General features: G+C 39.8%; 1 protein-coding gene across 1 annotated transcript in view; it reads right to left on the bottom strand.

Moving 5' to 3' along the window:
• VAPA (VAMP associated protein A) overlaps window positions 1-16,638 on the bottom strand; it is a 34,464-nt gene that overhangs the window by 11,370 nt on the left and 6,456 nt on the right. Inside the window, exon 2 of the mRNA XM_054816459.1 lies at window positions 3,518-3,670. Within this exon, the coding sequence (XP_054672434.1) occupies window positions 3,518-3,670 (153 nt within the window). The remainder of the gene's footprint in view (window positions 1-3,517; window positions 3,671-16,638) is intronic.

Genomic DNA, 16,638 nt, shown 5'->3' with positions numbered 1-16,638 from the left:
ACAGGCTATATTCTGAAAAGAAAAATCAATAACAAGCAATTGTTGTTAACAAGCAATACATGACACAATAATAAACAGTTCATTTAGGGCATCAAAGTAAAGAAAAACAGCTCTTACCAAATTAGTATTTTTTGGAAGAAAGGATATAAACATGGCTAAAGAAGGTTACCTAGTGATTCACAATTGAATGATAAACAAAATGCCCATGGACTTCCTTAAAATGACTGTTAAATCCCATCTCTAACAATGCATTTATTAAAAACTGGCTTGACTCTGAATCAGCATGATGCATTATACAGGCTGAAGACAGCCAACAGTATCTCAACATTTAGTTTTGAACACAGCATTTCAGCCTATGGTATCCTACAGTGATTTCTGTCTGCCCAACAATGTGAGAGAAATCTATGTTTAATTATATGAAAAATGAGTCAGCACTGAAAACATTCAGTTGAGAGACTGACGAGATAAAGTGGGTCACGAGAAAAATTATCTGCGCGCTTGGCTTAACGAATGACCCAAAAGAAATTATAAGGTTAAAAACCAAAAATACGATGCTGACACTTTGGGGAAAAGAACTTAATTCTGAAAAGCGTTGTGGAATCACTGTAACTAAACAACTGCACATGAAAGCGTCTTGGGGTCACTGTAGCTGAGTAACTGCATGAGAATCCAGTAATACAGAAAAAGGGGTATCAGAGATTCCCTGCTATGCAAACTGAAGAGTTGAGCAGTATGATACTGTTTCCCTGGTGAACCTGAAGCTGAAATATTGTTTACAGCTCCGGTATTTCATCATTTAAAAAACTGAAATATTCAAAATATTAAAAGGATTATCGGTAACTATGAAAACAGACTTTACGATAGGCAAATGGAATACTTCAACCTATTCAACTCCCTGAAGAGAAAGTTCAGCAATATCTCAATCGTGATGTATGTCTACCCACAGGAAAGATCCCTCAATACCTGATCAAACACACAGTTGAGGCAAAACGGCTCTAAGTTGAAGATGGAAATAAAGTAAGCTTTTCACTACTTGAATCCTGAAACAATTCTCAGTAAAATGATCTTTCATCCGCAAGATGCTGGACTGCTCATGGTAAGCAATACTGAAGTTCTACAGATTATATTAGATTAGAAAACTGGTCTCTCTCCTACAAGGGAAGTTCCTGAAGGTTTTAATCAATCATAAATACAAAGTATTCCTGAGTTATTCCTTGCAACATTTGAATGTATCACCTGAAGCTAGTTCTCCAGCTTTTTTTAAACTTCCCAAAGAGTATAAAGATCTGAATCTTAAAAGCTTTGAGGGTTTCTCCATGTTTCCCTTTTGCTTTGCAACAGCTCTCCAAGGGTTCTACAAAAATCAGCTTTCTAGACTTAGGAGATCTAGGAGCTCACACCTGCATCGCCCGTGATCTCTACAACCTGTAAGACCACAGTCTATTAAAAGGGGATTCTCCTCTCTGCAAGTTAGGAAATATGGTAGGTCCCAAGAAATAAAGAGTTTCTCACCTCTTACAGTCACTGGCTTGAGAATCTCCGTTATTCAGGAGATTCTTATCTCAAAATGATCAGCAGAATGACCTACAAAAATCATTTACCAAATCAGAAGACTGATACCTAGTCTTTTCCCATTTTCTTGAGAACGTCTGCTCCCACAATTAATAACACCTGGTCTTTTTGACATTGTACGGTCCAGTATAGGATTAGGCCATTATACATATAGCTATTAAAATTCTGTGGACTGTCAGAATGACGTAAGCAAGCCAAACTGTGTTGGGTTTGCGTGGCAAGGTTTTGGTAGTGGGGGGGGGGGCTACAGGGGTGGCTTCTGTGAGAAGCTGCTAGAAGCTCCCCCTGTGTCTGATACAGCCAATGCCAGCCGGCTCCAAGACGGGCCCGCCGCTGGCCAAGGCCAAGCCAATCAGCGCCTCCGTGATAACATATTCAAGAAGAAAAGCAGTTAGAGAGAGCGAGCTTTTGCAGCCAGAGAGAGGAGTGAGAAGATGTAAGAAACTCTGCAGACACCAAGGTCAGTGCAGATGGTGGGGGAGGAGGAGCTCCAGGCGCTGGAGCAGAGATCCCCCTGCAGCCCGTGGTGAAGGCCATGGTGAAGCAGGCTGTTCCCCTGCAGCCCATGGAGGAAGGATGAGGGGGTGTAGAGATTCCACCTGCAGCCCCTGGAGGACCCCACGCCGGAGCAGGTGGAGGCACCTGAAGGAGGCTGTGGCCCGTGGGAAGCCTGCAGTGGAGCAAGCTCCTGGCAGGACCTGTGGACCCGTGAAGAGGGGAGCCCACGCCAGGGCAGGTTTGCTGGCAGGACTTGTGACCCCGTGGGGGACCCCACGCTGGAGCAGTTTGCTCCTGAAGGTCTGCACCCCGTGAGAGGGACTCCATGCTGGAGCAGGGGAACGATGAGAGGAGTCCTCCCCCTGAGGATGAAGAAACGGCAGAAACACCGTGAGATGAACTGACCGTAACCCCCATTCCCCGTCCCCCTGTGCCGCTGAGGGGGGGAAGGTTGAAGCCGGGAGTGAAGTCGAGCCCAGGAAGATGGGAGGGGTGGGGGGAGGTGTTTTAAGAGTTGATTTTATTTCTCATTCCTCTACTCTGTTTTGCCTAGTAATAAATTAGATGAATTCCCTCTCTAAGTTCAGTCTGTTTTGCTCGTGACAACAATTAGTGAGTGATCTCTCCCTGTCCTTATCTCGACCTACAAGCATTTCGTTATGCCTTTTCTCCCATTTAGTGAATGAGGGGAGTGAGAGAGCGGCTCTGGTGGGCACCTGGCCACCAGCCAGGGTCAACCCACCACACAAACCTACCTGGAGTTTCATGGGAGGAAAAAAAAAAAATATTGTCTGGTTTCAGCTCACACTCTGCTGAAAAATAAGGATACTTTTTTTAATCCCCTCACTCAAAAAAACAAAACTAGATTAAGGAATGAGTGTCTCTATAGTGATTTTTCAAATTTAAGGGCTACAAACTGCTCCAGCTACCTAAAATAATAGAAAATATAATTTTTTTAAAGCAATTTAATGATTGCCACTTAACATATACTACTGTGATAAATGGAAGAAATTCTGAAATAGAGTTCAGGGACCAACACTATCGTCAAAACAACCAGTCTACAATCATGAATGAATTTATTTTTTTTTAAACGCAATGAGCTGTCAAACGTTAAACACATCAGAGCAGCCAAGCAACGCCCTACTTCAAAATATGAATATAGTAGTCTGAAGCAAAGGTACTGTTAATGTCACTGCCCATTTCCAATTTTGCCTCGTTTCACGAGCTGCACGTGACAAATGGCAAGTATTTCTGTATGGAGGATTTTTCATGTATCTTTGCAGCTCTACATCATGTTGACATTGCAATAATTAAGGGGAACAGATGTATTGTTAAAAATGTTTTTAAAAAACTGACATACTTCAAATAGCCTCTAAGATCAATCATTAGAGAACTTCATGAAAGGCCTAAAAACAGTTAACCTACAAGTGTATATATTTGTTTTTACCTGAAACAATTACAGATGATCCTGGGTCAATAACTCCGCTGTTTGGCCTCACACAGTATCGACGAGGCGCTGTGGTCTTCACTTTGAAGCATACTTTTCTATCTGATGGATTTCGTAGTTTAAGATTTGTAGTTACTACATCTGTAAAGGGACCTGAAAAAAGGGTTGGTGGTATTAGATATGCTTGTATCTCTGGAACAGAAATCTGTTTATACAGTACAAATTACTTTTAAAATATAACTTGAAGGCAACGACTTCTAGAAGCAGGTTAAATCATACCTCTGTTAAGCACATATACTGTTACATGCAAAGCATGCTCTATCACCTTAGTTATGATAATATACATTACAGCAATGGACAAACAACTCCCTTAAGTAGTATGACAGACTCAAGTTGCTGGTGCAAAAAGTTCACATATACATATGCTAATTTTACTAAATCCTTCCTAACATGTTAAATACCTAGAAGGTAATGATCACATGCAAAAGTAAATTTTGCTGGATTTTTCTTCAGGAATAGAAGTAACAGGTACTTTGGAACTCTTTCAAGTGTTTAAAGAAAGAAAACACTGTGATACTGAAATATATTAACTGCTCTTGACATTTCACCTTCTGTGGTGCTTCTGAGCTCCCATAGACTTGACAGAAACAGACATCAACCTCATCTTTTAAACTCAAAATAGGCAAAAGAGATGATACTCTTGTTTATGCATATACTCTACCTGATCCACAGAAAAGAAGTTGTAGTTGCCATATTTACATATTCAATGCAGTGTATTCTTTAAACTGTACTTATGTTAAACCATTAGGATAGAAATTGCCCCTAAGACTCGATTGGACAAGAGGCATAATTTCAATGTCAAGCTGCAAAAGCACATCTTCCAATAGAGATCACCTCCATGTGATGCCACAGTAACAGCATGAAAAGCAAGTAAGGTTCACAGTGTTCTGAGCTGTGTTAATCTCCCTTATGCTTGTGTCATCTGAAAGCAAGACTACACAAGCACTAAAAGAATATAACTTAGAAAATGGCATTTTATATGAAAATGAAATTTATTCAATAATATTTCATGTGTACATTAACTTTTAAGAACCTTCTTTACCATTCTTTAAAAATTACATAAATTACTAAAAAATACTTTTCATCAGAATTGAAAACATGACAACTGCTCATCCATTAAAAGAACCCACACACACAAAGAAAGCAAACCTTAGATTAAATAGGATGAAAACTACAGGTGATACGAGCAGGTGGTAAGGTACAACAAAACCACTAATTGATTGAGACAAAGGAAGTCAATTCTCCTCTGGACACCTTATACCACAGCGGTGTCTGAACTACTCTGAAGGAAATGGTACTGGCCACCATCAAACATGCTACTACACTAGAGGGCTCACTGTCTGACCAATGTTTGTGTTTCTCTACTTCTCTCAGTCCAAATCCTTCATTTTGAGAGAGTGCTAAACAGCCTCTTGACACAAAACACCAAGACACAAATTGATAAAGGACTAAACCAGGAATTACTAAGAACCAGAATACCCAGATGTAGATGAAGACACACAGGGGCTAGATTTACATTCAATGAGGCTCATCTGAGAAAACAGGAACTGGTATTACTTGTCAGAAACTTTATTTCTCATCTGGCTTTAGACAGTGGATGAAATAGTCACCCTCTTAATCCAAGGAAATTTGACACAGCCCCCAAGAGGAAGATTTACAAAACGACTTCAAAGTTTCCTCCCACTTGCCTCTTGATGTCTCTTGCAGGATCCACTTGCATTTACTTATAGAGTGTGATCCAAAAATAACTCCCATCACCCATACCACAAGCTGAACTAAAATCAAGCAGCTGAATACTCCTCTAAATCTAAGACTGGCAATACACTCAGAAAAGACCAAACATTTATTTTTCAAGCTATGCTAATATTTTTGCAGAAGTTATTCTGGGAGTTTTACTAATAGACATCTAGGCATTACCTTTGCAGTGCCCAGTGGCATACAGCACCTCATATCTGGCTTTCAAAGGCGTGTATTGGTTTTTTTAATTACAACTCTAGACAAACTGAAGGAGCTCTGCTTCTCAATTTTCTCAACTACTATTACTAAGGAAATTCTGCTTAAAGGAAAAAAGGCTCAGTTCAGAGGCTCATTTTGAAAGGCACAGTCATCAAGAAAAGAAGCTATACTATTCAAAAATAGCTTATTTCAAGACAAAGAAGCAGTGAACTTATAAACTGATGATAAACTGCTATCTAAACTTAAAACCAACAACAACAAAAAAACATGTTCTGTTTCTTTTCAGACATGAAAGGTACCCTCATGCCTGCCTTCTCAAAGTGTATAATAATGAGATAGGATTCAAAATATTCTTCATTCTGGTATTTACTGTCAGTTCTAACACCACAGATGATATTTTTAAAATATATAAATAAATAAATCTACTTTTGTTCCCCAGGTACATGAATGCAGTGACCTCCTTTGCATTTTCTGGATACTTCCCAAAAAAGAGCCTTTAGCTCAGGGACATTTTGAAAGAAATGTCTGATACTGAAAAGTGGACTGAAATCTTTTTCAAGGTTTACAGCATCCGACAGCTTTACCTTTCACCTGTTTTCTAAAAGATTTAAAGAAAAAAAAAAAGCTGCATAAAGCCTCTCAAGACTCACAACCATCAGATTTAACAAACAGCTGGTAACAAACTGGTGCACAAAAGAAAAAGACGACTAAATTTCACTGTTCCTACAGAACTCAGCTATTTGGTAGTTTAGTAGCATATCAAGAGACAGCAGTGATCTGAGCATGGATGGGCAGGAGCAGACACAAGGACAGTAAATCAGAAAAAAAATATCTATTACCATTCAGAGGAGCTGCACGATCTAAATTAGCATGGCATATCCTTCAAAAAAGAAACCATGCAACAGCTGAAGAGGATTCTGGAGTTCCCATTCACACAAACAAAAATACCACTACCCTTGGAGGAGCGGGGAAATAAAGTACAAGCTGGCACTAACAGCCTGAGTGCAAAAGTCTAAATCATGACAGTTCCTTGAGAAAAACAAGCGAAGAGTGGAGGAGGAGAACCAGGAAGGAGGAATGTTTTAGGCCATACCACAAAGACCACATCTAACCAAGGAAAAGAACAGCAAAGACACAGACATTTTGCACATGCACTAAGATAGACAAATGCATGCCAACTCCATCTCAGAAAACATCCAGCTACAGTAGGACAGCATTATACTCTCAAAAAGAGCATCTCTCACTGCTTGTATGACGCCCCGGCCAAAGCTGCTTTTTATTTGAGCACTTAAACCTCAGACAGGCTCAGGCCTAACTGTACCACCACAAAAAATACCTCACGGGTACTTATCTACTGTTGTTTGCCCAATACTTTCATTGTAAATTGCTTAAGACTATCTTTTATCTTATGTTTGTGCAACTTAAGACTTATGGACTTCTGGATCTGCAACTAGGGTTTTCAGAAGCTGTGGTCATTTATCTAATAAAATCCTCAAGCTATACTGATGTACCTATAGTGTCTAATGACAAGAAATCATTGCTTTATAAGCCTGCAATTTCAATCTAACAATCTTTGAGAGTCAGAGCTACTGTAAAGGGGACAGGGAGTTCAGCAACCCACTTAGTAGTATAAATTCAAGATGTCAGTTATAGCACCTTCCTAGGACAAAAGTTGTGAGCGTGCCAGGTTATTCTAACTGTTTTGAATGGAGCAGCGACAATCCATGCTGAGATTTTTCCTGTCTTTTTGACTTATGAGGGCCTTAGAAAGGAATGACAGACACCTGCCTAACCACACTCAGAAATACTAGAGATCGCCAAAAACATTATGTACTGAATTTCTATTCTGGCAGTCTTACAGTGCAGCCACCACAACATTAATGCTGGGGTTGCCTCTGGCAACTACACATCTCGGACTACAGCAACTAGTAGACAGGAAGAAATGACACAGATTCTGCAGAGCCAGTTTCCACTGCTGAAATACAGTGCCAAGTTTCCTTGGCCACAAGCTTGCCAGTTACACTGCAGTAAAACCAAAATACTATGTATTACTGTACAGGTAGGACCTGTACAGAGATCTTTTTAATCAACAGTGTCATTTTCTCTTCAAATTCAAGTCTCCTTCAGTTCCTCAGCTCCAAAAGTCATCCTTCTACCGCCTGGGAGGGTCAAACATAAGAGAAAAATGATGACGTGAATATATCTTTCTAGAGTGGGAATGAAGAGCTTAGACAAACCTCCTCAGTCTGTGGTACCCTGGGAAAGGTGAAAGATCACTGCCAGTACCTCTAGTTGTTGGTAGTACAGAGCAAACATAAGAACTTCTGAGAAGTGGACAGGTTTGTTTATCAAGCAGCGCCATTCAAAATTAGTAAGGCTGTCATAACATACACACAGAGCCTACCATAAAACATCACCTTTACCTAAAATTGGATAAGAAATTGTTTTATTAAATTACATAAATATTTGATAATTAGAAGGTAGATAATTTGTAGAGTTGTACAAAAATGAGCATGCATTATTAAACAAACTCAACAGCATTTTATATGAACAGCTTAAGTATTAAGTATATTGTACTCTTCAATTTAAGACATTGAACTGCAGCTGTTATAAAAGCTAATACCTAAGCTGACTCTGCCAGAAAGCACTCTATTTCACACACAGAACTAAAGTTTATTTGAGCTGTAAACTGGCACAGTGAAGTGATATATGCAGCCACATCTAAAAACAATACAAGTACACGTAAAAAGTACACAGACTGGCAAAAGAAATCCAAACTCCTTAAAATGTGTAAGTTACAGTGTTAACTTCAAACGCTATTGGGATTATATGTTTTAAGTGGGATGCTGGGTTTTTTTCACAACTGCTTCATCACTTTTGAAATTCCAAGAGCACTTGAAATATACAGAACATTTCAAGCATCTTTACCAAAACAAACTCAGGCAGGGTAGTTTTCTTTCAGTGCACAATAAAGTCAGGTTGGACAGGCAAAGAAAACTCATTTACTGCAGTTGACAATTTGAGCCCTAATGAATGAGAAAGGAGTTAAAGTCAGCAGGATAAAAATTAGCAGTAATATTATAAAGCCAGCATTTTGAGAACAAGTTAACCAACTTATGATAAACCTGACAGGAACAGAGTAAGATCTCCATCAATGCATTCTGCCAGAATTAGAAGTAACAATGGCATAAAGAAAGAATAAGTTAAATTAACACAGCACCATATAATTTACATTCGTATGATGTAATAAAGATTTTTTTAATTAGCCAAAGTTTAATTGTTTTTTTTCTTTCCCATCATTTCACATGACAATCACAGAATGGTTGAGGTTTGAAGGGAACTCTGGAGATCATCTGGGCGAAATCCCCTGGCTAAAGCAGGGACACACAGAGTCAGTTGCCCCAGCACCACATCTAGACAGCTTTTGAATATCTCCAAGGATGGAAACTCCATAACCTCCCTGGACAGCAAGGGTTTAGAGCAGCCCTGAGGAGAAGGACTTGCGGGTATTGGCAGATGAGAAGCTCAGCATGAGCTGGCAATGTGCACTTGCAGCCCAGAAAGTCAACCGTGTCCTGGGCTGCATCAAAAGAAGCATGACCAGCCAGTCAAGGCAGGTGATCCTCCCCTTCTACTCCACTCTTGTGAGACCCTACCTGTAGTACTGCATCCAGCTCTGGAGTACCCAGCACAGTAAAGACATGGACCTGTTCAAGCAAGTCCAGAGGAGGGCCATGAAGATGATCAGAGGGCTGGAGTACCTCTCCTGTGAGGACACACTGAGAGAGTTGGGGTTGTTCAGCCTGCAGAAGAGAAGGCTCCGGGGAGACCTTAGAGCAGCCTTCCAGTACCTGAAGGGGGCCTACAAGAAATCTGGAGAGGGACCGTTTACAAGGGCATGGAGTGATAGGACAAGGGGTAATGGGTTTAAGCTGAAGAAGGGTAGATATAGATTAGATATAAGGAAAAAATTCTTCACTGTGAGGGTGGAGGCACTGGGAGAGGTTGCCCAGAGAAGTTGTGGATGCCCCATCCCTGGAAGTGTTCAAGGCCAGGTTGGATGGGGCTTTGGGCAAGCTGGTCTAGTGGAGGGTGTCCCTGTCCATGGCAGGTGGGTTGGAACTAGATGATCTTTAAAGTCCCTTCCAACTCAAATCATTCTATGACCACCTATGCCAGTGCTCAGTCACCCTCACAGTGAAAAAATGTTGCCTGATGTTCAGAGGGAACCTCCTGTGTCTCAGAGGTTGTTTCCATTGCCTCTGGTCCTGTCACTGGGCATCACTGGAAAGAGCCTGGCCCTGTCCTCTTTCCACCCTTCCATCAAGTGTTTGTACACACTGACAAGATCCCCTCTGAGTCTTCTCTTCTCCAAGCTGAGCAGTCCCAGCTCTCTCAGCCTTTCCTCATAGGAGAGATGCTCCAGTCCCTTCATCATCTTTGTGGCCCTCCACTGGAGTCTCTCCAGTATGTCCATGTCTCTCTTGTACTGGGGAGCCCAGAACTGAACCCAGCACTGCAGCTGTGGCCTCACCAGTGCTGAGCAGAGGGGAAGGATCATCTCCCTCAACCTTCTGTCAACACTCCTAATGCAGTCCAGGATACCATTGGCCTTCTTTGCTGCAAGGGCACATAGCTGGTTCACGGTCAACTTGGTGTCCACCAGGACCCACAGGGCTTTTTCTGCAGAGCTGCTTTCCAGCTGGTCAGACTCCAGTATGTACTGGTGTATGGGGGATGTTGTTTCTCTTCAGGTGCAGGACTTTGCACTTCTCCTTGTTGAATTTCACAAGGTTCCTGTCAGCCTGTTTCTCCATGTACCAGCTCCTTCAGCACTCATGGGTGCATCCCATCAGGGCCCATGGACTTATATATGTCCATTTTACTTAAATAGGCCCTGACCTGATCATCTTCCACCAAGGGTACTGAAGGAAAGATGTCTAAAAATTAAAGATCAGTGTTCTGTAGCAAGTCAAAACTACCTTGATTGTCAGTTAAGAAAACTAACCTTAAAATGTACACAAAGCACTTAATTACTCCAAACAGAGTCCTATAGTACTTTCTGAAAAAAGCACAGGTGACACACAGCTGACAAAAAAGAAAATGATAGGAATGCTGTTTATTTCCATAAATTATTTTTAAGAAATTAATATTCAGATCTCTGTGAAAACAATCTGAAGAGAATCCATAACTTGCCAACGAAGATAATTCCTTCCTCTTGAAATACCAAAACCATGACCATTCAAAAACCTTTTCAACTAGAAGAAAAATTCTGACTTTAATAAATCACCTATGTTAAAATTATTCACAGTCTATGAAGCGTAACAGCTTAGGTTTCATGCATTAACACTTCAACATTATAGGTCTGAATGATCAGGCATAATCAGTGGAGGAAGGTGCAAGATTAATAATACCTACAAATAACCATGGCTCTCAGGTAGAGATCCATATACTAGAGCAATAATACACAATCTTTCACTTCTTATTCTACCCTGGTACTTGAGAAATAGTTATTAATTTTATCATCAACCTGCATGTATGTGTCAGAATGCAAAAAAGGCTTTATAAGAAAGCTGACACACCTCAATGTCCACAGCTCCTGAAGGCTGATTCTAGGCTAGCACTATTTATCATGAGTAACATTAGATTTTACCTGAGCTCCCTACAATGACATGCTGTCAGCAACCATGCTGATGATGTATCTGTCAAAGATTTTTCCTTCTAAAAAGTTCTGAGACAATGCCCATTTTTTAATCCTTAAGGAGCTCATCTTCCTCTGCCAAAAGGACAAGCAGAGCCTATATATGGCTATACAGCTTACTAGATGTGTTTGTGCAGATGCTGGCATGCATGCTCTACTGGGGGCTGGTGTAAGAGAAATGGGAATTGAAAATTTTGCCTGCCATTCTGACAGAAGAGACAGGAACACAAGACAGTGGCATTTCAAAGCAGACAAAACAATTTTTTCTTACACTTGGTTTCTGGATCAAAATTTCATATTCGCCCCAGCTTGTTACTGACATGTTATTAGTGGCCAAAAACCACTGTAAAAATGCAATAAGCATCTATCTCAAGAGTAAAGTACAGCCACAGATCATTACCATGAATTCTGGTAAAGAGAACATTAAATGCAGGACAATCTCCTTTTAGTCTGTATTTTATCTAACAGATAAAGTAATGAATGTTAAATACAGACAACGGTTTCTTTAGCATCAACAACAACAAAAATCACTATTAATAAGATGGTATAACATGGAATAACTTCATCCAAAGATATTAATGATTGTATTTAGCTTAAGTTTTAAAAGCTAGCAGTCTGAGTCCAATTCAGACATATATGTCTATTGTTGACATTTTTTCCTATTGAAAGAGTGCCATTACTAAAGAACTGTCATGTTCCTAACATCAAAGGCATGTTTGTTACTTAATCTCCATATTATTGTTAATTCCTTACTTGCAAGTTAACTTTATTTGGTTACATTGTTATTCTTGCCAAATAGAAGCTAAGAGTATACTAAAATTGGTAGCTCATAAGTCTACTAAAGTCTTACAAATCTAATGATAAAGTATTATTCATCCCAAAGCACTCCCACCATTGAAATAACAAGAGCAGTAGAAATATTTCACTTCTGCTAAACATTTAAACCAGCAAATTATGCCCAAAGTCCTTAAACAACTAAGTAATGTGTATATGCAGTCTTTCAGTACAGATACAACATTAACAATTTAATTCAATAAACCCTTCCTGCTGGAGCAACTATTCTCTTTACTTGCATGAAGTAGGATAACTAATGAATCTGATAATTACAGAGGTTCTTACATTTCAAATACTAGCAGATTCAAACAACAAAATTAAACAAACAAGTAACTTTTCCCTTTCTTTTTCCTTTTGAACTTGCTTTGTATTTTAACCTGCTGTAGCTTAGAAAAGGTTTCAGTGATGCTGAAAAACCCAGTTTAAAATATTCAAATATTCAGCAGCTTAAAATATGTATGCATCCTCAAATTCATAATTTCCAATTGGATACACCTTTCTGATCTGCATTGCAACATGTAAGATGCACTTCAAACTCTACAGCAGTAATCAGTATACTTGTAATCGTCTCAGATGGCAGCTGTAGTGGCACACAGAAAATCAGTCTTTCCACAGAAGACCTGACCAAAAGCTGTTACCTAACACTTTTCCCACTGTGCTCTAAGAACTGGGTATATGAGGCCAGATTCAAACATTAAACAGAGCACCAGAGCTCTCCCGGTTTTCATCAGTTTCCTTGCAAGTAGTATCAAAAGTGTAACAAAGTAACTTTAAAAATAAATCCATTTCACACTTCTCCCAGTGTGGACAAAATCCCAGAAAGTTTTTAAAAAACCCAGTCTTAGGTGTTTGACTGTTACATGGTGTCCAACCTCAGCACATAACACAGAGCCCAGTCTAAACAGGCTTATATATCAAACATCAAAATTTCCTACAGACAGGTCTAACTAATACTGGACTACCTCCCAAAGACATGAACTTCAGTTTCAGGGTGACCTTTCATTCTCTGGAAGGATGGACTATACGTCTCCATCTCCCAAATCTCTGAAATCCAAGTACAGCATATCCCACAGTCACTCAGGAAAACAAACATCTGCTTTAAATAAAAGTTGCATTCAGTCACAGTCTTGTCACTCAGGCAGGATCACAAACTCCATTCCTGCATTACCTTCACATCACAGTACTGAGCTAATGCAGCCACACTTTCCAGGACCAGTCAGCTCACTTCTATAGAAGCAGCTGGAGTTCTAACTTGAGCTGTAACATGGAACGTGTCTAGTAGACATCCAAATTAAAAAACAAACAATTTTCTTTTTATTGGGTTTATTAGATTTAGAGGCCATATTAACATCATGCTATTAACATATTAAACATGTTAAATTAACATTATATTCCTATGGATTACAATTATTAAGTTTACTTCACAGATGGCACAGTCCTAAGCATGTGATTTCAAAATCTATGAACATCCCCTCTTTCAAAGAAAAAAAAAAAAAGTCAAACATTAAACATTATCTCAGTCAAGCAATTCTAATGTCTTGGAACATAAAATGACATACTGGCTTCTAGCTTAAGTACATAATGAGGTACCACCACTGTTCCTACCAAGCTTTGAGGAACATTGTAACCTCATGACCTGTGGAAGTCTTCTAAAGTCTACATGAAACAAACCACTTTAAGATGGTATCTAATGAATTTAAAATTATTTTTGCCCACGTAATTTTTAGAAGGTTAGTTCACACTGACACGATTCAGATTTGAAATTCAACTAGTTTCTAATGATCTAAATACATTCACAGCCATTTTATGCCAATTCATTTCTGTACCAATCCTACCCTTTAGCCTATGTAGCTTTTTTCCCCCCCCCGGGCTTACCTCTTCTGATGTATTTATAGACAGCAATCAGATCATCTTCATTTTGCTAAGATAAACAAGCCAAGCTATTCTACTTCACTTATGTTAATAATTTTTTCTTTGCACCATTTCCATTTGGGTTCATCTTCTCTGACAAGGTGTTGCCAGGGCTGCATTCAAGTAAAGCTTCATCAATGCCATAAACCTTGACATGAACACTTCTCTCACAAAAAAACTAGAGTCTCATATTTGCTCTGTTTCATGACTTGTCACACTTGCAATAAACCCATGATCAAGTACTAGTCTCTAGTTTTACTGCTTCATCACGTCCAACTAAAATGAGAAAACAGCAGTTCTATTATTAGCGCACATCAAATGCACAATTTTTTGCGTTCATCATATCTCCTAATTCCACATTATGAATGAGCTCTACCTGCACAGTCCCAACCATACAAAGGTCATTAATGAAGATACTAAACCAAGTTCAAACAAAACACTGTCCATCCTTTAGAAATGTCTTTATTAAGCTTCTAATAGCCCATCAGCTGTGCTGCAGTTTATTTAATAGCTTGTCCCTTCTCTACATTTTTCCACTAAGCTTTTTTACCTGCAATTAAATTATTAGTTTTGCAGATATCTCCGCATCAAATAATCAATATTCAGATCATGAAACAAACCCTCCTGGAAGATATGTCAAAATGTATGGAAGAGAGCGCCAACATGCAGAAACATTACAGGCAGTCAACATGGCTTCACCAAGGGCAAATCATGTCTGACTTATCTAGTGGCCTCTTACAATGGACTGACTGCATCAATGGACACGGGAAGAGCTATGGATGTCACCTACCTGGACTTCTGTAAGGCCTTTGATACGGTCCTGCACAACATTCTTACCTCTAAAATGGAGATATGGGTTTGATGGATGCACTGTGAGATAGATAAGGAATTGGCTGGGTGGTCATGTCCAAAGAGTTAGAGTCAGTGCCTCAGTGTCCAAGTGGAAACCAGTAATGAGTGGTGTTCCTTAAGGGTCCCTACTGGGAACAACATTATTCAGTCTTCAGGCATAGACAGTGGGATTGAGTGCACCCTCAGCAAGTCTGCAGATGACACCAAGCTGAGTGGTGATGTTGATACGCTTGAGGGAAGGGATGCCTTCCAAAGGGACATTGGCAGGCCTGAGGAATGGGCCCATGCAAACTTCACGAATTTCAACAAGGTCAAGTGCAAGGTCCTGCACATGGGTCAGGGCAATCCCCAATATCAGCACAGACTGGGGGATGCATGGATTGAGAGCAGCCCTGTGGAGAAGGACTTGAGGATACTGGTGGATGAAAAATAGGACATGAGCTGGCAATATGCACTCACAGCCCAGAAAGGCAATTGTATCCTGGGCTGCATAAAAAGATGCATAGTGATTGTTCCCCTCTACTCTGCTCTCATGAGAGACCTCCCTTAGAGTAATGCACCCAGCTGTGGGACCCCCAGTACAAAAAAAGACATGAACCTGTTAAGAGTGAGGTCCAGAGGGGGCCCACAAAAATGGTCAGAGGGCTAGAGAGCTCTCCTGTGAAGAAAGACTGAAAGAGTTGTGGTGGGTCAGCCTGGAGAAGAGAATGTTCTAGGGAGACCTTATTGCAGCCTTTCTATATATAAAGGGGGCTTGTACGAAAGAGAAAGACTCTACCAGGGCCTGCAGTGACAGGACAAGGGGCAATGGAGTTAAAAATTAAAGAGGGTAGGTTCAGATTGGACATGAGGAAGAAATTTCTTATGATGAGGGTGGTGAGGCACCAGAAGAGGTTGCCCAGAAAAGTTGTGGATGCCCTCTCCCTGGAAGTGTTCAAGGCCAGGCTGGATGGGGCTTTGATCAACCTGGTCTACTGGAGGGTGTCTCTGACCATGGCAGGGTGTGTGTGTGAACAAGATGATCTTTATGGTCCTTTCCAAACTAACCCATTCTATGAAATAAAGATATCCAGTAATTACAGTTGTAACATCAGATTTTGTTTCAGGGGGTGCACACAGAAGAGATCAAAAAAGAGACAGAGAGAGAGAGAGAGAGAAGTTCTCAGATCAGAATGCCATATTCTACCCCAGACACTCATGCTGCATTTTATTCCATGTTCCATTTACCTCCATGTCTTTAACTATTCTTTACTCTAAGGCTTTGCATACTATCGAGGTCAGACCTATTCAAGCATTGAAGTGTCAAATTAAGAATTACTTCAAGTGAGACCACATTTTGAGAGAAACAGGAGGGAAAAATTCTGATGTGACTATCTTTTTAGAATTCGGGCAAACAATTATTTTTCTTTTCTTCCTTATTCATTTTATTAAAAACCAAACACCTGAAGTCCTATGCTAGGATAACACTTAGCAAAGTATTTTAACTCTCAAGATCTTGTTCATATAGAAATAAACTGTAAGTATTTATTTTAATTTACATAACCATGTATTTCTAAATACTTTCAAACCATAAAATGAAATTATATCTACATTGCCAAATAATTCCAATGCAATGAAATAACTGTATACAAGACAAACAAAAACCACTAAAAGGCAAGAGAAGCTAAGAGGCCAAGATCATTATGCACCAGATAAAGTCTTACTACCTTAAGGAAAACAAAGTTACTAAAATTCTAACTTGTGTTTCTGCATTTTTATTTTCAACAAGACCACATCAGAAATTACTTTATTAGAGTAATTTTGCTGA

Source organism: Grus americana, chromosome 2 (assembly GCF_028858705.1).
Source record: "Grus americana isolate bGruAme1 chromosome 2, bGruAme1.mat, whole genome shotgun sequence".
Classification (NCBI taxonomy): domain Eukaryota; kingdom Metazoa; phylum Chordata; class Aves; order Gruiformes; family Gruidae; genus Grus; species Grus americana.
This window is presented reverse-complemented; position numbering and strand designations above follow the sequence as displayed.